The sequence below is a fragment of the Onychostoma macrolepis genome, chromosome 22 (assembly GCF_012432095.1).
Source record: "Onychostoma macrolepis isolate SWU-2019 chromosome 22, ASM1243209v1, whole genome shotgun sequence".
NCBI lineage: Eukaryota > Metazoa > Chordata > Actinopteri > Cypriniformes > Cyprinidae > Onychostoma > Onychostoma macrolepis.
Genome location: NC_081176.1, coordinates 23,542,270 through 23,567,521, shown reverse-complemented (window position 1 = coordinate 23,567,521; position 25,252 = coordinate 23,542,270). Strand labels below are relative to the sequence as shown.

The 25,252-nt window shown below is 33.6% G+C and overlaps 2 protein-coding genes across 3 annotated transcripts; both read right to left on the bottom strand.

The window, feature by feature from the left end:
- Positions 1-97: 97 nt before the first annotated feature.
- wdr47b (WD repeat domain 47b) lies at positions 98-16,132 on the bottom strand. Its single transcript, XM_058760064.1, has 14 exons — positions 15,925-16,132; positions 14,370-14,539; positions 13,856-13,939; positions 13,685-13,769; positions 11,297-12,066; positions 9,515-9,620; positions 9,240-9,409; positions 6,291-6,518; positions 6,043-6,210; positions 5,493-5,662; positions 4,202-4,372; positions 3,987-4,118; positions 2,845-3,063; positions 98-1,816 (listed from the first exon to the last, which is right to left on the bottom strand). The coding sequence occupies exons 2-14, from the start codon at positions 14,525-14,527 to the stop codon at positions 1,674-1,676; spliced, it is 2,604 nt and encodes an 867-aa protein (XP_058616047.1). The 5' UTR covers positions 14,528-14,539; positions 15,925-16,132; the 3' UTR covers positions 98-1,673.
- Positions 16,133-18,003: 1,871 nt separating this feature from the next.
- On the bottom strand, positions 18,004-23,710 carry LOC131530030 (uncharacterized). 2 transcript variants are annotated; one of them, XM_058760079.1, is made up of 6 exons: positions 23,632-23,710; positions 23,145-23,245; positions 21,916-22,260; positions 21,135-21,245; positions 20,260-20,385; positions 18,004-19,731 (listed from the first exon to the last, which is right to left on the bottom strand). In XM_058760079.1, the coding sequence occupies exons 2-6, from the start codon at positions 23,185-23,187 to the stop codon at positions 19,718-19,720; spliced, it is 639 nt and encodes a 212-aa protein (XP_058616062.1). In that variant the 5' UTR covers positions 23,188-23,245; positions 23,632-23,710; the 3' UTR covers positions 18,004-19,717. The 2 variants fall into 2 exon arrangements, with proteins under 2 accessions (XP_058616062.1, XP_058616061.1); XM_058760078.1 differs by having other exon boundaries at positions 18,040-19,207.
- Positions 23,711-25,252: the final 1,542 nt, after the last annotated feature.

Below are 25,252 nucleotides of genomic sequence, written 5' to 3'. Positions count from 1 at the left end.
AAAAAAGGTATATGCAGTTTTTATTTAGCATTTTCCTATTGTTAGGACTTCGTTTTTTGTTAGTTTTTTTTTGTTGTTTGTTTTTTTTTTTATGAAAAGTTTTTCCTTTTTTGATCAAAAAATCTAAATGTGACCCTGGACCACAAAACCAGTCTTAAGTGTCAATTTTTCGAAAATTGTTTGTTATGATATTTGGCTGAGATACAACTATTTGAAAATCTGGAATCTGAGGGTGCAAAAAAATTAAAAAAAAATATTGAGAAAATCGCCTTTAAAGTTGTCCAAATGAAGTTCTTATCAATGCATGTTACTAATCAAAAATTAAGTTTTGATATATTTACGGTAAGAAATTTACAAAATATCTTCATGGAACATGATCTTTACTTAATATCCTAATGATTTTTGGCATAAAAGAAAAATCGATAATTTTGACCCATACAATGTATTTTTGGCTATTGCTACAAATATACCCCAGCGACTTAAGACTGGTTTTGTGCTCCAGGGTCACACACATATATGTTGTTTATTACTTTGTGTTTATTTCGTACATTGAATGAAAATATATTATTTGTTTTTTTTTTGTTTTCATTATTATAATATTAAGTTTATATTTCAGAAATTATGATTATATAAATTTTAATTTATGAAATATAAACACAATATAATAATAATAATAATAACAGTTATTATCGATGATTAAAATATTATAGCGATATAATTTTGATCAAATAAATGAAATGGTACATTTGTGTACACAGCAGTACAGTGACAATCACAGATTAATTTCAAAATGAAAATGTTTTAAAAATGAATGTAGAAGAATCAGTGAAGCGTTCATCAGGCTAAATCCCATAGTTTCAAAACTGTGTTTATTTCCATGTTCAAATAAATGACTAATACATACTTTGTACATCAGGTGATTGAGAGAGTCCTCTAACTGTCCTCTGCATCAACACAAAAAGGTGCTGAATTTATGTGCAAAAGTGATGCATATAAATATATGCGTTAGGAAAATGACAATCGAAAAAATAAAAGCATTCCTAAAAATGCATGAAACCAGTTCAACACTGAGGAAGACGACTTTCACAAAACTTGTATCCTCAGTATTTACGGAGCGTTGCTTCATTTACATTTAGTTAAATAAAGACATGGTTATTCATGCAGCATAAACAGTTGTTGAATGAGTGAAGTCTGTAGTGCAGTGTGCTATACAATGATCTTAGCATTTAAGCCTATACAAAAGCTCATATTTACAAGACATTCAGTTCAAGAAGTGTAACTACAGAGAACATCACCTCAAGGCACAATTCAGCTCACATTTTCAGGACTGTTTCGTTCACTTGAAATAGCAAAATACAGAAGCAATGCTACGCGTGGCTTTTTTCGTGTTTGTAAGTGAAAGAACGTCTTTAGTTTTTTTTTCTGAACTGCAATATATTTGACAATAAAGCTGTTTTTCTTCCAGTAGACATGCAATTCCAGATGTAGACATGACTAGGACTGAGAATCAACAGTCGTTTTTTTTCTTATGTGAGTGTACTGTGAGTTACAAAGAAATACAAACACACACACACACACACACACACACACACACACACACACACACACACACACACAGACACACTCTTTCACTCCTGTGTTGTCTGTGCTCTTGTGTTTGGATTCTGCTGTGGTTAAGGCTGATGTGCCCACAGTGTGACCGTCTTATCGGCTGAGGAGGACAGGAAGGACAGGTCTCTGGTGTGCCAGCGGCACTGGATCACTTTATCAGCGTGTTCAGCCACCACAGTGACCGGCAGCGTTTTGGTGAGATCCCCTGCAGAAAAACAAGAGAATTTAACTAGCATAAAGTGACATAAAAAGTACAATGGGAATTATAATAATAATTAAATATTATTATTATAACTGTAATTTTCCCACTGTACAACCAATACAAACAACAAAAACAATAAAAACAAAATGTATCGTTGTTAAATAATAATAATAATAATAATAATAATAATTATTATTATTATTACTATACACAAAATATTAAAACAACAACAACAATAATAATAATAATTATTATTATTACTACTACTACTACTACTACTACAAACCAAATATCAAAACATTGCTAAGCTAATTATGTAAATAACTGGCATTATTTATTTATTGTTTTTAATATTTTAATTAATTTTAATGTAGTAAATAATAATAACAATAATGATAATTATTATTATTATTAATGCACACAATATTAAAATATTGCTAAGCTAATTCTGTGACATTGAGGTGTTTAAAATAATTTTTTATTAATATTTTAATTAATTTATTTAATAATTGATTAATTACTTTAGTAAATAATAATAATAATAAAACAATTAACTGAAATGAAACAGATATAAAAATGACAAGCTATAATCTGAAATGTGGCAAAAGAACAGAGGTATTTCATTTTCTTAAAAATATAATAATAATAATAATAATAATTCTGTGAAAATAACTGACATTATTTATATAGTTGGTTTTTAATATTAATATAGTAAATAATAATAATAATATAAAATTCAATTAAATACCACTGTTCTTTTGCCACATTTCAGATTATGGCTTGTGAATATTATGTCATATCTGTTTTGTCAATTAATTAGTTTATTATTATTGTTATTATTATTAACCAATTCACTGAAAAAGAACTAATATGAAACTGCATTCACAAGCCATATTTCTGTGTAAAATGACATTTACTGTAATTTTGAGTGAAAATCTAATTGTAGAGGAATTGATTAGATTATGACAGGTGGGCGGAGAGAGGGCTGAGAAAGAAGAAATAATGATGACATGATGTGTGGCACGACCTACCTTGAAGATCAGTGATCATGACTTTGTTGTCGTAGGAGCCGGTGAGCAGATAGTGGGCTCCAGGAGAAAAGCGCACTGAACGCACGTCGCTGGTGTGCGGCCGATACGCCTGGACGCTTCGACCTCCTCTGATGTCATAAAGCATGCAGCGACAGTCCTCCAATCCGGTGGCCATGAGCCGCCCGCTGGGATCCACTGCCACCGAGGCCACAGCACTTCCTGTCACATGACACAATAATATATATGATCAAAACCTCTGTGCAAAGACAGATTCAATAACAAAATGAAATAATGGGTGGCCTTTGATTATTATTGTTAGTGTTGTTGTTATGTGTTTATTTATTTATTTATTGCTGTTGCTTGTTGTCACTGAACTGTTTAATATTAGTATTGTTTAGTAATTATAATAATTCATATTGTTATTAATTTTAGCCTAGAAATATTTTTACATTTTTATTTCTGTATTATGTTATTGTGTTGATTCTTTTTGCATTGGTTGTTGTCAACTAATTTATTTGTATTTAATAGTACTAATAACAAAATATTTTTATTATTATTATTATTATTATTATTGTTGTTGTTGTTGTTAATTATCTAATAATTTATATATAATTATTATTTTAATATTTTATTTGATAATACTAATGCTAACAATTGATATTATTATTATTATTATCATCATATATTTTAATTTTTGCATTGGTTGTCACTGAATTGGTTTTCAATATTAATATTCTATAATAATAAAATGAATACTATTCTGATTATTATTGTTTTTGTTATTATTTGTTTTACATTGGTTGTTGTCATTTAATTTGTTTTGAATTTTAATATTGTGTTTAATAAAACTAAATACTTATTTGTAATTTTAATTGTATTTTTTATCAAATAATAATTCTTTCTTCTTCTTCTTCTTCTTCTACAAAATTTTAAATTTCAATGAATTGGTAATTTACAAAATAGTCTGAATGATTCATTCACAAATCACTCTAAATTTGGTTTGAACAATTTCTAGACATCTTTATCCCCTCAATCACAAAAAGCTTGGAAGGTCATGAAAAAAAAATGTGGAAATTGGACAAATGTGGAAAAACTGATGTCTTAAATAAAGGCTTATAGATGAGCTGAGAAGAAAAACACACCTGTTCCATGCAGGGCCGTCCCAACCACCTTCACACAGCTGGGCACACGCAGGTCCCAAAACCTCACCGTCTTATCCTGAGAGCCGGAGGCGATCATCCACCCGCTCCACGTGTACAGAGACAGGATGTGCCCTGCGACAACATGGCAGATCATACAACGCAACATGACATCCTGTTATTGACACAGAGGACATACATGAAGAGTGTGTGTGTACCTGTGTGTCCGCTGAGCGCGTGCAGCCCTTGTCCTCTCTGGCAGTCAGTGGTGTAGATGTTACAGTCTCCAGCCCCAGCGCTGATCAGGATCGCCCCTCCGCTCTCGGGACCCTCCATAAACGCCAGGTCTCTGATGGTGCCATCATGCATGCTGAACTCTAGATCTGGACCTGCAGTCCAAACACACACACACACACACACACACACACACACACACACACACACACACACACACACACACTACCCTGTTAACCACTGCTTCAACAAATCAGTTATACAGTATATTTCATTAACTGCCATAGTTAACCATGCAATATATAAAGTCACACACTTTAAATAAAATGTATAAATTATATTAATTGAATAAATAATATATTAATATTAATATCAGAATTTATATTAATTTAATATATTTAAATAATATTTAATATAATTTATATATTTTTATTTTTGTTTATTACTTACATTTGTTGTCACTGAATTGGTTTTGAATTTTACTACAATGTTTAATAATGCTAATATTATCATTATATATAACATTAATTGCATATAAATAAAAAGATGCAACAATGTAAATTAAATATTTTAAAATATATAATGATTCACAATGCACTGTAAGATGTAGTCACAGACATTAAATAAAATATTACATTATTATTATTACACCTATTTAATATACTTAAACGTAGTTAGAGCTATAGAAATAGGAAGGAATCCTGAAAACAAAAGTATAATTTAATAAAATGTATAATATTTATTATTAGATAATAATAAGCAATGTTTCTTTAGCAGCAAATCAGCATATTAGAATGATTTATGAAGGATCATGTGACACTGACGAAAATTCAGCTTTCCATCACTGGAATAAATTACATTTAAATTTGTATTCACAAAGAAAACTTATTTTAAATTGTATTAATATTTTATAATATTACTGTTTTACTGTATTGTTGATCATATAAATGCAGCCTTGATGAGCTTGAGATACTTATAAAAATCATATCTCAACTCAAACCTTAACATGGTATTGTATAGTTATACACAGTTATTGCTATAGAAAGACAGATAATTATACAATATTTCATATTTCATGTGCATTTATTGTCCATTATTTGGCAGTTAGCAGTGATATAAAGAATAATGTACAGTTATTTTCAGAGAAAAAAAAGACCTTACTTATCTTCATAGGTTACAATTACTTTCAATGCACTTTATGATTCTGTTAGAAAATATTCTATATTTACACTACACAAAACGTATTTGACAGACATTATTTGAAAGGCATGTTACCTGTGGCATTGCAGGTGTCCGCATTGAATGGAAGAACTTTGACGTACTTGTCATTGGAGCCCGTGGCGAGAAGCTGCCCGCAGGGACTCCAGGCCACACAGTAAATAGAGCCTTTATGGTGTTTAATACGCTTGAAGCAGATCTCAGGCTGTTTTACTGGACCCTGAGCGCTAGACAGGAAGAAAAGAGGATGTTAGAAGATATTGTCTGACAGTTTTGTATGAAAGCCCATTTCTGCCATTGAATAAAAAAATAAATAAATAAGGTAATAGTGACTTTTTATCTTGCAATTCTGACTTTTTTCTCCGAATTGTTGCATATAAACTCGCAATTGCGAGATATAAAGTCAGAATTGCGAGATATAAACTCACAATTGCGAGTAATAGACTTGGTCAGACTTGGGGGATATAAATTAGCAATTCTGACTTTTCTTGCAATTGTGAGTTTATATTTCACAATTCTGACTTTTATTCTCATTATAAAGTCCATTTCTGAGGGGAGACTGATACTTTATATCACAAAATTCTGAGAAATACTGAGAAGAACACACCTGGTTTTGAGGGATTGTGGGTAAGTGCAGACACGCAGTGTTTTGGAGTTGGAGCCGATTGCATAGAGGGCCCCGGACGGGTGGAAGGCGACCGCGCGCACAGCCTGTGTGTCCTCCAGAGTCTGCACTGCAACGAATGGGGATTTGGGTTTCTCGTCCTGAAAGACACTGTCGTGATACATCAGCATTAGAAGCAGCTCACAAACCAGAGTTATTTCATCTTTTTAGGGTTGAAGGTTGTGAGAAACCTCTGGTTGACCAGCACTGGGGACTCGTCCAGAGATGGGACGCCTCGGCCTCCTCCCTTCTGAGGGGTGCTGCTGATCACCGCAGTCTTGTTCTGGCTTGAGCCGGTCTCTGGGGTCTGTTTACCGGCTCCGCTCACTGGCGTACCGTTACACTGCTGGGCCAAAGCCTGGACGTCTTCACCCAGGTCCTCCATTCCCACGTTCAGCTCCTCCAGTTTCTGAATGGACCTACACGAATGACCAAGAAAACTATGGCTGATAGTGATATCAAGGTACAAGATCAAGGTACTAAAGGCCTAATATAATGCTGATATTAATAAAATAATATTTTATTAGGAGACAAATTGTTGAATAAAGTCGTTATTTTTGTTTTCTTTGCGCACAAAAAGGATTCTCGTAGCTTCGTAAAATTACAGTTGAACCACTGATGGCAGATGGACTATTTTGACGATGTCTTTCATACTTTTCTGGGCCTTGACAGTGTTAATTACTTGGCAGTCAATGGGACAGTCGCAAGCCTCCTGGTTTTCACCCAAAATATCTTAAATTGTGTTCCGAAGACGAACGAAGCTTTTGCAGGTTTAGAACGACATGAGCGTAAGTGATTAATGACCACATTTTCATTTTGGGGTGGAGTAACCCTTTAATGAGAGCCAATAAGAAGTAGGGATGCACGATATTGGATTTTTGCCGATATCTGATATGCCGATATTTTTCAACTCTTTTTGGCCGATACCGATACTGATATATTTCCTTTTGTTTGGAAACAACACCAAGTCTCTCCTGTGTGGAAATTATAAGCAAATTATTTTTAATTTTGGTTAGTTTTTAACAAGAACTTATTTGTTAGAATTAAATAAACAATAATGAAGTTATTTTATAATGACAGAACATTGAAACTTTGAAAATAACTATAAATAAACTATATCAATAGCTGCATTTTTTTCCCCAGAAAGATGCAATAGTAAACTTTATGTTTTATTTTAAGACTTAACATTTGTAGATGGTCTAAAAGCAAAAGAGTTGTAAAAATTCTGAAAATCTTTAGAGCTCATAATTTGTTTAAAAATATAATATATTACACATTAATGAATAAATCAGTATATATATAAAATTGTCGTGTTTGTGATTTTCATAAATTCATGTAAGATATAGCTTCTGACCTTTAAATCAAAACACTCATGATTTTATGACGTCAATTACTGCTTTAATCAGAAACACAGTCTAAATGTTTTTTTGTGTATTTTACTTTAATTTTGTTCAAATTAGGCCAACAGCGCCCCCTACTGAATTAAAACTCCTTACTGAGCAGGCATTAGGACCCGGGGGAGGCTGCTGCTGCACGAGCTATTAGTGTTCACTCTATCACAGCTTTCTAATCGCTAGCACACCCTGAACACATGTGAGTTAATGTATTCCTCTTATCGGCAAGATATATCCGCATAATTTTTCATATCGGGCCGATGCCGATATGTAGGGTACAACGGGGCTAAAGGCCCACCTTAAGAAAAAATGTGCTATTCACTGCGCCTAAAATGTATAATTGCAGAGAAAAAATATATACGTTGTATTGAACATTAATGGAGCAACAGATTTTGTGTGAAAATAAATCATTTAAGTTGTTTAATTTGTTTAAAAATCTTATAAATGTATGAGGTGGCAAGGGGGGTAAAAGGCACACAGTATTGATACAAATACTTCAGCTAAAATAATGTTTTATTAAATAATGTTTAAGTTTTTACTTGTTCAAAACAATCACTTTAGCAAAGTTACTATTTTCTGCTTATTTTGAAAAATAAAATAATTAATTTTGTTCAATAAATATACTGTCATTAAAATATGTTAATATAAAAAATATATTTTTTATAATACAGAAACAAAAAATAATTTAATAAGTAAAGATTCTGAAAGTATTGAAGGAGATCCAATAATATCATGTTTTTAAATATGATGGTTTCATTCTAAACATGGTGATTATCTCTAATAAGGACACCCAACATTATATATGGTATTTACCATCTGAATCTAACCATGTCATGTCAACAAATGGAAAAGTCAGCCATCTATTAATTATCCGTTTAATTATCTTTAATTACTGTGCGCCTTTAGCCCCAACAGCAGGGGCGCTTTTTACCCCAAATACAATACTTTTACATATTCTTTCATTATTAAAAACTGTTGCTTTAATTATCTTAAACAAAACTGAAAATCATAAAGAAGACCTTTGTCTCAATATGCATTAATTTTAGTGATTCTCATTTGCTACTTAAATCTATAAAATTGAAGAAAACATAAAATATTACATCAAGTAAGCACAGAATCAACATTGCTATGCTGCCTGCGATCGCGTCAAAGATCAGACAAATATACACGTGCATCTTGAAAAGCGAATGTTTTGGAAAGTGCTACGCCGTGTTTTTGTACCATCTAGTGGTTTAGATGAAGATAATATCAAAGGCGCCTTTTACCCCAGGGCACCTTTAGTCCCGTTGTACTCTACATTTAAAGCCATTATCGGCCGATTATGATATCGGTCCGATAATATTGCGCATCCCTAATAATAAGTTTACAATACTGCTGGAAATTGATGAACCAAAAAAAGTTGTAAATATAATATAATAATTTGCAGATAGTCTCAAAACTGCCAAATATTTCCAGATTAATCTCTATCACTATATAGAAAATAATACAGAATAGAATAGAGTAGAGTAGAAAAGAATAGAATAGAGCACATGCTATTTCTGTTAACCCTGTCTGAAATTAATGGCACATCGATAAAAACAATGAAACAAATCAGTTAATTAGTGGTGAGCAAGTTCCAGTCCAAGAGGCATTTACAGCACTTCCAATCTCATCACCTTGACATCAGAAACCACATAATCAATCAACAACACTGCACTTCCAAAACATCTAAATGCCTCTGGGGCATTTTAGAGGTCTGGATCTGACCTGTTAAGGAACTTCTGTGTGAGGTTGTGCTGGGCTGTGTCTGTGGGCTGATCTGGGGGATGAACTCCACCCTCCAGCAGCATCTGATGGTACAGCTGCCTCTGCTGCTGCTTCTGCTCAAGATGCTGCTGCACCCGCAGCCGCTGCCGCTGGAACTCATGAAGCTGCTCCTGCACACACAACAAAAGTCACCAGCAATGAAGATTCTGTCATCATTTGCACATGTAATCTAAATGTAATCACAATGTAATCTAAATGTAGCTGGTTTTATTTACCTCAGATTTCTCAGCTGAACCCGTGGCTCCACCATCTCTGCCAGGAGTCAGTGGAGGACGCAGTGAGTTCGCTCCTCCTGAGCCGTTTATCTTCTCGTCCGGTGCTCTGGAGGAACAGGACAACACAAGTCAACACAAATGAGCGTGATAACATCTTAATATCTGTGGATGCACGGATAATAAAATTCAGGCTCGTACGATAAGCTGATAGTTCATTTTATGTACCGTCCAATAACTGATAAATGGCTAGTATTGAAATTCCATATTGTTTTATCTAAATACAGTGAAAATAAAACACTAAAAACTAAATTAAATCATTTTAAATGCTACAAGTATGAAAACAGATATTTATTATGAGATTGTTAAAGATTTAAGATTATAAAATGAACCTTAAATAAGCATTAGATGACGGCAAAAGTAATCCAAATGTAAAAAAATAGAGGAAATAAGCAAGAACAATTAAATATACAATATACATTATAATTTAAAAGCTTGGTTCCAGTAAGATTTTTAAATATTTTTGTAAGAAGTCTTTTATGCTTACCAAGACTGTATTTATTTGATTAAAAATACAGTTAAAACAGTAATATTGTGAAATATTATTACAATTTAAAATAACTGCTTTCTATTTTAATACGTTTTAAAATTTTATTTATTCCTGTGATGAAAAGCTGAATTTGCAGTACCATTACTCCAGTCTTCAGTGTCACATGATCCTTCAGAAATTATTTTAATACACCGATTTGATGCTTAAGAAACATTTGTTATTGTTATTATCAATGTTGGAAACAGTTGTGCTGCTTCATATTTTTGTGGAAACCCAAGAAATTTACTTCAAATTTCTTTAATGAATAGAAAGTTCAAAAGAACATTTAACTATACATTTTTTTTGTAACATTATAAATGTCTTTACTGTCACTTTCTATCAAATTAATGCTGAATAAAGGTATTAATTTATTATTTCATTAAAAAAAAACTCCACACTTTTAAACAGTAAAATTTTAAGAATATTATCTCTACCTTTTGACAAAAACTGCACATTAATATTATGGTTTCTACTGCCACTTTTTAATCTAGTATTCAACAAAAGTTCACTAAAATATATTGACTGTCACTGAATTTTGTTTGGACTTAACTAGTAAAGCTGCCAGGGTTTATTTCAGTGGATCTAACAGGATTAGAAGTGTTAAGCTTGACCACCATATGTTGCATTTCACCGCTCGCAGTAACACCTTCCAACACAGAAACCAGTTCTGAGAAGCTAGATTTTACTACAGTATTTTATACTTTACAATGATTTGTGCAGTTTTGTTTATGACTGATGTCTACCCTTGGTTTTATTACAAACAAACAAACAAAAAAAATCATGATTAATATATTTAAACCTTGGTAACAACAAATTAACCATGGTCTTGCTACACTAACCGTAGTTTAACCATGGTATTTGTAGTAAAACTGTGGTTATACAAAATCAATGCGCCAAAAATCATGGTTACTACACTTTTATTATAATAAAACCATGGTTAATTTTTGCAAACTCATGGAACACAAAAGAACACAAAATTTAAGAACATTTTCAACTGTTTTGAACTATACAATGGAAGTCAATGGAGTCCAAAACAACAACAATGAACTTCATTGACTTTTATAGCATTGACAAAAACACTGAGAAAGATTTTCAAAATATCTTCTTTTGTGTTCCACAGAAAGTCATACCAGTTTGAATCGACATCAGAATTATTAAATGATAACCTAACTGTAATTTTGGGTGAATTATCCCACCTGTCGGGTGAATCCAGCGGGTTTTTGCTTCCATTTCCTCCTGAAGGATACCCAAAGTTGGCGAACGACTGCGACATGGCCGTTACTTTCCCGTCACCTTCCGTGCTTTTCTTTTCTCTTCCCACCAAGCCGTGGGACAGACCGTCTAGGGCGGGATTGAGAGAACGGGACATGTAAGTATCCGCCGATTGGGGCCGCCGCAGAGGCGATGCTGGGCAGGGCGAGAGTTTGGTGAGCAGAGGAGTGAGAAGATCCGCATGTCCAGTCCGGACCGGTTTGACGAGCCGGTCTACCTGGATGCTGAGGGTCTTCTGCTCAAACGCGCAAGAGAAGACCGATGGCGAGAGGTTTTGGAGCCAAGACAACAAACTCAAGTCCAGTTCCTCGCAACCGTTCCCACACAGGACGTCGACGGCGAGGAGAACCTCCTCCTCGCTGATTTCCTCTCCAGTGGCTTTGCTCTGGCAGAACTCAACGCAGCATTCGTACAGGATTCCCTTGATGAGGAGCTGGAACAGACGGTCGCCGCTGGCTTTGAATCCAGCTTCGCTCAGTTTGCGGTCAGCAGGGATGAATTCGGCCACCATGGAGCAGGCCTCCTCGAAGCAGTGCACACGGGCCGTGCTGGGGTTCCAGTCCTTGAATTCAGCGTGGTGGGTGAGGCGCGGGAGCGTGAGGAGCAGGCAGAGTTTGCTGTAGTCTTCTTTGGTTGGGCAGAGCTCTTCCAGGGAATGAAGGGACTTCACCGCATCTTGCATGGTCAGCTCCAGCTGCAGATGGGAAAAAGAGCGGTCATTATGGGATGGTTCATGAATAAAACCTTCTTTCTGACACATTTTGAGTCACGATTCATGAGGTTTAAAGGGTTACTCCACCCCAAGATGAAAATGTTGCCATTAATCACTTATCCCCATGTCGCTCCAAACCCGTAAAAGCTTCGTTCGTCTTCGGAACACAATTTAAGATATTTTGGATGAAAACCAGGAGGCTTGTGACTGTCCCATTGACTGCCAAGTAAATAACACTGTCGAGGCCCAGAAAAGTATGAAAGACATTGTCAGAATAGTCCATCTGCCATCAGTGGTTCAAGCTGGATTTAATGAAGCGACGAGAATACTTTTAGAGCCACACAAACTGCGTACGCTGTTCTGTATCAGCCGCACCACACGGACATGCTGTTTTCGTTCAAATCAAAGTGTAAATAAACGTACAAAACATAATTGACAGTGTTATTTACTTGGCAGTCAATGGGACAGTCACAAGCCTCCCGATTTTTTTATCCAAAATATTTTAAATTGTGTTCCAAAGACGAAAGAAGCTTTTACGGGTTTGGAACAACATGGGGGTAAGTGATTAATGACAAAATTTTCATTTTGGGGTTGAGTAACCCTTTAATGTGAGATTGCCCAAAATATCTTTAAAAAAATCTATCTATCTATCTATCTATCTATCTATCTATCTATCTATCTATCCATCTGTATTAAATTATATTTTCATAGATGTTATTTCATAGATTCATTTTCAAGATTTATTCTAAGAACTAAAGGCCATTTTATACAATTAAACTTCCATTTTGCATAAGACGAGAATTATTTATGTACTTTACGTATGTATCAGATACTTATTTATCATGTTACGCACAACAAAAATAATCATAAGTTACAATCACACTTCTTCCATTTTGCATAAATAACAAGCATTATTTATTTATTTGCTTGCTTGGATAAAATTGTAATTTATTCCAACTATTATTCCAACTAAGTATTAAAGGCTATAAAAAAATAATAATAACAATAATAATAAACAAACGCCTTTTATTTTGCACAAAAGATAAGCTTTATTTATTTATTTGTATTAAATATTATGGTACAAAAATAATAATACTATTGAAAACTCTTGTTGATCATGTTGCATAAAAGACTAGCATAATTTATCAATTATCTATTTATTTATAAATGATCTATCTATCTGTATAAAATTTTAATTTATGCAAATTTACTATTATCATCATCACAACTAATAAACAAACAAACAATAAATAAATAATGCTTGTCTTCTTTTATGCAAAAAGGAATAAGTAGAATTCCAAATAATAATAATCATAATAATGTACATTTTGCATGAAACACAATATTTATGTATTTATCAGTTTCAATGATGACTATAACAACAGTAATAATAATTTCAATTAATTAAATTAAATTAACTAAATAATTAAAGGCTATTTTCTAGGTAACAACATTACTACTGTTACTACTAATATTAATACAATATACAATTAACGTATTAAATTTACATAAAAGACATGCAAAGTGGGTCTTTTATAGAATAACATGATGCCATTTTGCACACACACACACACACACACACACACTTACAAACACTCACATTCTCAGGGTCATCTGCCGCAGATATGGCGTTGTTTACACACAGAGCTTCCAGAAACTTCTGTTTTAGGATGATATATCGAAACCTTAAAGATTAAAAAGCCCAAAAGATTGTGAAACAAGCAACACAAACCTGAATGTTGGCAAAAGATTCAAAACCGACTGTGCTTACCTCTTTCTGTCAAATTTATCCAGGCACTCCAAAGGCTGGATGAACTGCAAAACTTCCTCCCATTGCCCGTCTAATATAAGTTGCCTAAGAAAAAAAAGAACAAAAATGAGTTCATTTTCTAAATAATACTGAACAAGATTCTTTCATAAATTAAAATTATGTTACTGAAAGAAATTCAAGTGTACTCAATACTTGACGACTTCATTAAGCAGCACTACCATTTATTAAGGATGACACAGTTTTTCAAAATATACTACAGTAAATGGCTACTAAAATAGCTACTGTAAGTAAAAGTAGAAAAACAAAAAATACTTTTTAATTAAAATAATAATAATAATAATCATTTACATTTTACCGCAATTTGGACCAATTAAATGCTGCTTTGCTTAACATCAATTTCTTTCAAAAACCTATACCTAAAAATGAATGAGTCCAACCTTTTGAACAGTAGCCTATTAGAATCACTGAGAATTCATTAGTTTGTTAGGTTTCAAAGACACAGCTTACTACTGACCTCAGGAAGAGCATATCATCTGAATAAAGCCCATTAATGATGCTGCTCTCTTTTTCCAGGGCCAGCATACTGATGTGGAGCTTTCTGGAGTTCAGAAAGTCCAGGATCAGCTTGATTATCTCTGCTTCTTTAATGTTTATAATCTCCTCTGCAGTCATGGTGTCAGATTCCTGAAGGGACAGAGGTACAAGGTTATCTGTACTCAACGACAGCAAGAGCTGTGTGTGTGTGTGTGTGTGTGTGTGTGTGTGTGTGTGTGTGTGTGGTTTTGCCTACACTGTGGGAACCAAATATTCCCACAAGGATAATGTTCTACATTGAAGGACCAGACTAACTTAAAACATCTCAATTAAAATCTAAAACAAATAAATAAATATAATTCTGTGGGAGTGAGGCTTAAGGGAAAGAAAATAACATTAACTAATAATATATAGTCCAAAAAAAAGTATTTATAAATACACACATACATATATATATATATAGAGAGAGAGAGAGAGAGAGAGAGAGATAGAGAGGGGTGGAGAGAGAGATGCATATTAAATTACATAAAATACATTTATTCAAACATTATGAATAAACAGATAAATAAAGTGATAACATATAATGTGTAAATAAATACATAAAACAAACAAATACATAAATATTCTGTGGGATTTAAGAAAAATATAATTATTAAAGTATATCAAAAAATAAATAATAAATTCATAAATGTAATTAATATGTTTAAATTAATTAATTAATAGGTGAGGGTTAGGATTAAGGGATAGAAAATATAATTAGCTCAAAATTTTAAACTGAAGAACTGTAAATAAATTTAATAAATACATTTATTTAAACATTATAAATAATTAATATGAAGTTTAAAGTTTAGGGATAGATTAACTCTGTATATTAAACAAAATAAATAATATATAAATAAATGCAATAAATACATTTTCAGGAGGACTGTTTTAGGAGTTATTAACACGCTTGTAGTAATTATCCTTAACTCCATACTAAAAATGAATAATAATTAGGTTTAGCAAACCGTTCTGATTTCTGAGCAATGTCATTTAGTAAATCAGTACTTGTTTAGCTAATACATAATAATAATAATAATAAACAAAGCATTAGCATCAAATATTGTGAAGCACCATTCATTCATGTCACTGATTTCAAGCCCCTTTCAAATGCACCATCGTTTGAATAAATCATGTGACTCAGAGAAAATGAAACCTTTTAAAGACTTGATTTATTATGCATACAAACAGTTGCATGCAAGTACTGCGACAACTTGTGCCATGCAGTCCTGTCAGCAAAGAGAAGCATGCATTTCAGTGTGCATTAGTGCAATGGAGATAGCAGCATTGGCATTAATTAGGCTACTGATCTGACCAATTTATTTTCTGACCTATTTCACTGCATGCGACCTCAAATCTGTCATTTTCGCTGACATTCACATGTATAAACAGCCTGCACGTCCTGTCTGGCCCCAAATGCAACGCAATGAAGCTTTAACTCTCTGCATGCTTGGAAGACAACGTTAAAAATCCGTGCAGCATTTCCAAAACCTTACCTTAAATCAAGCTTTGGCCAAAGCCGAATTGTTTATTCAGTCTTCTCCTGCGCGGATTAGCGCGAGCTCAGCGTTCAGCCGCCCGAGCGTGAGGTGCGTTTATCCCGACAATGGCTCGGATGTCCCCACCCACCTTCCGCCTGTCTCCCTCTCTCCATCAGCGGCAGCAGCGGCAGCAGCAGCGCCGGTTACCGGCGGAGAGACGCGCTGCTCCGGACACACCCACAGCGCGCCGCTGCATTGCTGGTCATCATTGGACTGTAAAGGCTCTCTTAGAAATTATGAGTTTGGGAATCTAAATTATGATATTAGCCTATGTGGGTTCAAATAATTTTGGTCAGAACAAAATAGACAAAAGACAAAATAGGACATGTTTTATTTTTCCTCATTTGAAAATATTTAACATTCCTTAAAACGTAGGAAACAATATATAATCGTAGTGTGATTTTTTTTTTATCATTATTTTTAGAAAGTAGAAACCCCTGCTGTTGTGCTGTATGACCACTTGATGGCACTATGAAATCACAAGACTGATCCAAAAGCATGTTTTTGATTTCACCAGGAACTCATCGATGAGAACATTGCTGACCTAATCGGTGAATAGTTGCGCTGAAAGAGAAGCTAATTTGAAATGACTTTAAATAGCACACATACGTCTTCAAGATGTTTGTTAAAGAGCGTTTCATCTGGAAAACATCTGCTGCGTATGAACATCTGAAATAAGTCTTTATAAAATCAGTTTTAAATAAACATCTTAACAACATGTTCTAAACGTCTATGTAACATCGGACAGGAAACAACTTAGAGGCGTATTGCAGATGAGCAAACATTCTAAAAAGTAGGTCTTCCAAATATAAACACGTACATTGAATAGATGTCTCTGTAAACTAATGCAAAGTTGAGTTGTTGTGAGAATTACATACATGTTTATAAACTATCTTCTAACATAAAATTAACCTTTAGGAACAAATGTAGTGAGTTTTAAACAAAATCCATCAGAGGTTTTTTTTTTTTTTTTGGACTCAGCTCAACCATTCAAAACTGCTATCTAGATTATTGTAAGTAAAAATGATTAAAACCATTTCTTTACTTTTATGGGAATTATACATTTAGCTAACTGCAAACCAACATTCGGTCTCCGACTTGCCAGCCTCTGCAGTATGATTTAAACTAAATGCAACCCTGAACCTTTTTTCTCTTCTTCTTCTTTACATTGTATACATTTTTCTTTTTAATTTAATGTTTATTTAATGTTTAATGCTATAAGTAGTGAAGTTACACAAATATGGGTTATGTTTATACATTCTCAAATTTGGATAAAGGCAAGAAAATGAATAGAAAACAAAGGTTGTTATATGTTAATAGTCAACCTCATGAGGTCAACTTTTTCTGAAGGCAAAGCATCTCCTTCAGTGAGCATTTGTGAATTTTTAAAATAGTTTTAAGGCCTATTTTATTCTGTATATGTCAAATATCTCACAAAGTATTGAATTAGTGTCCAAATTACAGTTCAGCAATTGATTCTATCTTTGTGAGTCTTCATGCTGTTCAGTTTTTGCTAAATCTAGGTCACGAAGGAAGCGTGTGAACTGATATATTTTGGGGCACCCAAGTGTCCATCAATTCCTATCAGTGAGCATGACCCTGTTTGGCAAAGGCCTTCATTGTTTTTTCATGCATTAGGTGCACCTGCAACTGGGACAGAGTTGTTCTCTGCAGGACTGTGTCCCACTTTCTACCGGTGTAATGTTTCTTTGAAAATTGTCCTACCTCTGCATTTTATGTAGCTGCTTAATGACCATCAACCTAACGATCTTTTACACTACTGTTAAAAGGTTTGGGGATGGTAAGATTTTTTTAAATGGATGAGTTTATTTGATCAAAAATACAATTAAAAACAGTAATATTGTTAAATATTAATACAATTTAAAATAACTGTTTTGTATTTTCATGTATTTTAAAATGTAAATCATTCTAGTGATTTCAAAGCTGAACTTTTAGCATCATTACGCTAGTCCTCAGTGTCACATGACTCTTCAGAAATCATTATAATTTGCTGATTTGATTATCAAGAAACATCCCTTATTATTATCAACATCAAAATGTAAACGTATTTAAACATTGATTTTAATACTGAAGACAAAAAGAAAAAAGAAAAAAAGTCAACAACAACAACCCTAAGTGCATAAGTAGCAGACTCGTTCTCATTGCATTAAAATCAATCATAAATTACAGCCAATCAAAAGAGCGTGTGGGCGGGCCCTATCGCTCTCTCAGCAAGAACTCGAATCGAAATCGGTACAGAAGTTTAAACAATTTTATTATTGTTCAAAATACTTCAGCATTCTTTGTCATGGAATGCACTTGTTTTTTCACATAGAGTTCACAGTTTGAAAGTTCTTGATTCCTTTAAGTTATATTCAAGATCTGAGGAAAGCTACTGTTGTTACGAGGCTGTGAGGGATAGAAGTACAGCGCGTTCAACAGATACACCTATTGTTTAACAACATCATTGTTCAAAAACTTTCAGTAGACAAAAACACCATAGAACAGTGTTTAAAGTTATGACCATATAGTGCGTACTGTATCCTTCACAGCCTCGTTTTCAGATGGCATCTGATCTGATTAATGTCAATAACTAACGTGAGTTACAGTAGGCCTATGTTATAACATGCGTTCAAAGAAAAATCCCAGTTCCTTTAATGACTACATAAGAATTAATGATTCATAACTATGAAACACCTCAATTCCTTATTTGCTTTCCTCATTTGCGGCTGTCACAGTATGTGGTTTGTTATCCAATCATGGTGGACTATTTGTGCTGTCACAATAATGATAATGTATTATTAATTGTGAGTGGAAAAGATTTTTCTTTTTGGTGGTTTTCACATTTATTTGTAACCACAGAATGTTTCGGTATGATACAATTGAAAGTCATTAAAGGAAAAAAATCAGGTTTTCTCATGTAGCCTATCTCTTTCTGAAGAAAAAAAAAACAGCTTTATATTTACAGTTTCGCATCTAGCGGAAAATGCTACATTACAAAATTAAATATGTGTGTACAGTAAGGTATTTAATATATTTAATGAGTTTTCAGAGGATAATTCTTTCATATGGAAGACTTATGGCCTTCGGATTCTGTTGCTTGAAAGGGTGTCGTACTTCCTTAGCGGTTTAATGGTGTCAGTTTTTTTGGACGCAGGCACGTCGCAGATGTCCATCTTAGTCCGGTTTCGCCTCCAGTAGCTCGAGCCCATTGGTTTGGTGTTCTCATAAATGGTCTCTAAAAACACATAACATTACTGTTGTGTTGTATCAAATGGTTAACAGGACAAAGCACAGGCCACACTGAGGTTCTGGAGGAAAACGGTTTTCTGTGCATGCAGCACCCATCTGCTCGAGTCTAACCACAGACAATGAGAAGCAGTTTAATCGTCATCAACTGGAGCGCACTCTCATAGCTCTTAACCACATACCACCCACACTCATTCAGCGCTTAGTTTGCGACCCAGGAAATGTCTGACCTTGTACAAAGACTCCTGAGCATGCGTTGTTGTTTCTTAGTCAGTCTGTGTGACTTTTAAAGCATTGCTGTGGCATAATTTTGATTACAGCAAGAAATAATATTGATTCCTGCATCAGTTTATAGAAAGACATTTGATTATAGGCTGTAAATATTCAGAACCACAAGGCTTTAGCATTATGTGTATTGACTTGAGAGTTGCTTGAGTAAAGTTATATACAATCTTTGAACATTGTCATGGTGCTGTTACATTGTAATGCTTTATGATGCTTATGTCCTCCACACTGTAAAAACAAAAAAAAGTTGAGAGAACTTTGTTGAGAGAAAAATGTTTTACCAGCTTCAGCAGATTTTTGAGTTTGCTCAACTTATTTTTGTGGGAGATTCTCAAATTTTTGTTGTATAAACTTAAAACGACAAGTTGAGAAAACTCAAAAATTTTAAAATCTTAAACCTTAAAATTTTAAGTTGGCTCAATTTTTTTTTTTTTTTTTTACAGTGCATTTGAAATTATTCTCATCAGTGTAATTAGCCATACACTGTAAAAAATAAAAATAAATAAAATATTCAAGTCATACACGAGTATGTTTTACAGAAAATTACTTCCAAAATTCCACGTTCAATTCAATGTCTTGCTTGCCATTTTTTAAAAATTATTTGTAAAATTTACTAGTAATTTTTTTTTTTCAGTGTATAAAACTTTCATCTGGGACGGACAATGAACTTTAGGTTCTCAATGTTATAGCTTTGGTCAAAATTATGTATTTTTTTAAATAAAATAGTTTAGTATTAACGTAGATTTGTAGATGTACCTTTAGGTATGCGTGACATGATCCATATGACAACAATTAACACGAGAAGTACTAAGCATCCAACTGCCAACGCTAGCCATATCCACCACGGAGGAAATGTCGAGGATGTTGAGGGGATTGTTGTAACTATAGCACACAAAAATATACAAAAAATAGCACATTACTAGATTATTATTTCCAATATGTGGTTCCTTCTATTGCAGTATTAACGCTAGATGTATATTCATGAAAACATGTATTGTATTATCGTTCGTGCAGGGGGGTCTAAAAGACTGAAAGTCTTGGATTCAAAACTTAATTTAAACCTGGATGTTAAAAAAAAAAGGATTTAAAAAATGTAAAACAAAAACATGTTATTACTTATAATTAAAAATTTACTTTTTCTTATTTCTAATCAAATAAGCAAATTTCTGACATTGCCTTGAGCAGTGCTCTTGCTTCCATTGAAGCATATGATTCTCTTTCGGTCATTCTCAAATTATGCTAGATAACATGGATCATAACTTGTAATAACAAAAAATATTACATTAGAAAAAAAAAAAAAAAAAGTATTTTAACCAGTGGACTCGCTATAAAGTATGTCATTTTGAATTTTAGTATATTACACTTCATTTCCTAAAGACTTTTGTTTGAGAACAAGTTTATAATATTTGAGACGAAACCACAAACTGACCACTTGCAATTTAATACATGTAGGTGTAGTAAAGTACTAATTCATTACTTTGTGGTTACTGTACTTGCAGAGGTCAAATATGTGACCAAAATATACATTTATGTAAAAAGTTTTAAATAAAAATTTTAAATGCAAAGAGTTGAATTCAGAGTATTTTAGGATAACTGAGTGTAAAAAGCAGAATATGTACTATTAGATTCACCATTGGGCGTGCAAGTTGTAGGTAAATCTCCTGTGGTCTGAATTTGCGTCCAATTCTGAGATTCTGTGGTTCTGGTGCTGTTTCTGGTGCTGGTGCTGGTGCTGGGTGCATCTATAAAGACAAAAAATCAATGGTGAATGTTGTTACAATAGTGACACAATCTGTTTTTACATGGATTCATTTCAATAAAGGATTCTAAACATGTGCAATTAAAATTACGGTTTACGCTGGAAAGTTGAAGAAAAGAAAACTGTCAAAAAAATGTGGATTCTTTGGATTATTATTAAAAGTAGTTTATATTTATAGAAGCTATTTGTAATCAATAAGGTGATTCAGTGCTGTGTAATGCGATGTGACTGTCTGAAACCACTAATGAAAATACTTTCTACAAATTATTTTATCAGCAAAACAATTCTATATTAAATTTTAAATTTTCAGAATATCTTCAGAATAAATTTGGTTTGTCTGTTTAATGACATCCGCACTCAAACTGCGTGAACTTTACAGCTGGCGAGTTCACATGATATACTTGTCTGTTTAGTAATGTAGAATTAGTTCAGAAACTTAAATATATTTTTTGTATGTTTTAATATGTTTTTTTTTTTTATTTTTACAAAAATCCTTTAACTATCAGGTTTAAATACAATTTCGATTCCCAGATGTTTAGTGTGGTCTCAGACTTTGGGACCTCAATATATTGCAGGTGTTTGTAGAATACATGATATAAAATATTCTATAATGTTATTGTATACCATAGATTGCAATGTCCCTCTCTACTCACCGACTATAACTTGTATCCCATTACTGCAGCTTTGTATGAGAGTTGGAATATCTTGTGTAACCTCGCAGAAGTACCATCCACTCTCATTGGCTTTGATAAAAGTAATGCTGAGTGTTGACCAGTCTTCATTTTTCTCTCTTAAAAAACGCTGTCCTTCAGGTATCTTGTAAGCTGATCTACAGTCTAAAATAGGTGTCTGGCTATAGTACCATCTCACTTTGTACATTCCACTCGGCTGAAAAGTGCAGTTGATTGCGACTGAAGCTCCTTCACAAACTTGAATCTGCTTTGGTTCCAACTGGACGTTGAGGCTTTTCTCTTGAAGAGTGTTACTGATCAAAGCACCTGTTGTTGTCATGAAAATAAAATAAAGATAATTTATTGTCTGTTGCTTAGTACAAACAATAGATATATAATTAGAATACTGACGTTGTGAAAAGCAAGAAGTTTTTAACATTACTTGTTACTAGTTGGCGGATTTAAACTTCACTCAATCACTCAATCCAAGCTACTCTGGGTCTATCATCCAATGACTTTATTTGTCCTTTTTACATAGTTTGTCCATAACTACACTATAACTACGATGACTTGTCCATAACTATGCAACTACAAGTTATTTAAATACAAATTATTCAACAAACAATTTTAGGGCTTATTATTTTAGTCCAGTGAATATTTCAAAGGGTATGTTTATTTTTGAAAGTCAATTTCTTTGTCAAATATCATAAAGCCTTGAATAAGTGTGGTTTATTGAAAATGCAATTTAGTGTCCAAGAAATAACTTACAGATAATTTAATTTGTATGTAAATAGTGGGGCATGTTGTCACAATGGGAATTTACCATTAAATTACATGGTGTAAGCTGTTAAATAGCTTCTCAGCAAAATTTAAACATGAAGCACAAAACAATTCTTGAAACCGCAAAAATGTATTATAGTTGTAACATGTAAAAAACATGCAATTTACAAAATTATGCCAATTTAAGAGAGGGTTTTTTTTAAACTAGATGGCTGAAACTAACATAAAATTGCACTGATAAGTGAAACACACATTTGTGTAATCAGACTTGGATTCAAAGTCAAATATTTACCGAGATAAAGCCTTTGTGACAACTAGACAAGGGTATATTTTGGTCATAAAGTGTCAAGATATTGACAACTCTTTGTGGTAGACTAAATCCAAACATTGTTCTTAAACTAGGCTTTTAAAACAGCATGAATTTCACTTACCTGTGAGTAAAAGAACAACGATTATACTGCACGGTCGATCCATGCCTAAGTTGGCCACAGAGTGGGTCTTGAATAACAAACCCCCCTCAGAGCAAAATGGTCTAAACAAGAAGAAAAAAGACTAATTTAAATGATAGATCCAACTTCATTGAAAACAACACCTGGTGTCTTTAAATGAGGACGCATGAAGCTTCCTCGCTCGCTCGTGGTGGTAGCTAAAGCTCTTGAAGCCTGGCAGAGATATCTAGACAGGTTCCTGTGTGGTCATGCATACTGTATATGAATAGAACTATCTATTGATAGCTTATGAAAAGAATTATAAGTTGTCTTCCTGTAGAAGCTTAGGTCTATTAGATATTATTCAAGCAAGCAGAATGATTTTCACAAATGGAAATCTATAACAAAAACAAGATACAATGCATTATATAACAAAAGATGTGCAGCTGGAAAAGTAATGGTTTTAAAATGATGTAAACAACACGCTTACCGCTCTTAAAGTGGGTGAAAATGTGAGAGCTGCTTTGAAGTAATACTCTCAAGCTTACAGGCGTGAAAGCAGGTCAGCGACAAAAGCGTGAAATGAAAATCAGTACCACAAAAACACTCGCCTGACATCAGACGTATCAGGAAAACACCAGAGACACTTTCTGTTCACACGCAGAAACAGCACAGCTAAAAAATCGAATGTATTTCAACACTTTTGGACCACAAAGTCACAGTCGTATTTCATCGAAATATTTCATTACATTAGATGGATAGCTTCACATAAAATTAATTGAACTTTTCTGAACCATTTGTGCAATGACTTTTAATCAATTGATATTTATAGTGAATATTTTAAGCCAGTTCTGTGTACTTTGAAACCCAACAAACACATTTCGGGGAAATATTTCACTTAGATTGTGTTTGTCCTGTACTTATAATTCAAATAAATGACACTTACCGATATTTCATCTTGATATATTGTATCTAATATTTATGACTTGATTATTTTATATGTAATGCAAGGCATTTGGAGTACCAAATTTGGTACATTTATTGGAGTTTTGTTTTGACATCTCATACATGACTTGCTGGGAACTGTGATGTAGGTTGGATGTGGTTTCAATATTAAACTTAAAGGCAAGCCTAAAGCACTGTTTAAAAGTCAAACTAAGCATCAAACTGAAACAGAAAATGCAGCACTGGCATTTTTTCTTCACAGACCAAACATTTTGCATGTGTTTGTATTACATAATCTGTGTATATATACAGGTGCTGGTCATATAATTAGAATATCATCAAAAAGTTGATTTATTTCACTGATTCCATTCAAAAAGTGAAACTTGTATATTATATTCATTCATTACACACAGACTGATATATTTCAAATGTTTATTTCTTTTCATTTTGATGATTAGATCTTACAGCTCATGAAAGTCAAAAATCAGTATCTCAAAATATTAGAATATTACTTAAGACCAATACAAAGAAAGGATTTTTAGAAATCTTGGCCAACTGAAAAGTATGAAAATGAAAAGTATGAGCATGTACAGCACTCAATACTTAGTTGGGGCTCCTTTTGCCTGAATTACTGCAGCAATGCGGCGTGGCATGGAGTCGATCAGTCTGTGGCACTGCTCAGGTGTTATGAGAGCCCAGGTTGCTCTGATAGTGGCCTTCAGCTCATCTGCATTGTTGGGTCTGGTGTCTCTCATCTTCCTCTTGACAATACTCCACAGATTCTCTATGGGGTTCAGGTCAGGCGAGTTTGCTGGCCAATCAAGCACAGTAACACTATGGTCATTGAACCAGCTTTTGGTACCTTTGGCAGTGTGGGCAGGTGCCAAGTCCTGCTGGAAAATGAAATCAGCATCTCCATAAAGCTTGTCAACAGAAGGAAGCATGAAGTGCTCTAAAATTTCCTGGTAGATGGCTGCGTTGACTGTGGACATCAGAAAACACAGTGGACCAACACCAGCAGATGACATGGCAGCCCAAATCATCACAGACTGTGGAAACTTCACACTGGACTTCAAGCAACATGGATTCTGTGCCTCTCCACTCTTCCTTCAGACTCTGGGACCTTGATTTCCAAATGAAATGTAAAATTTACTTTCATCTGAAAA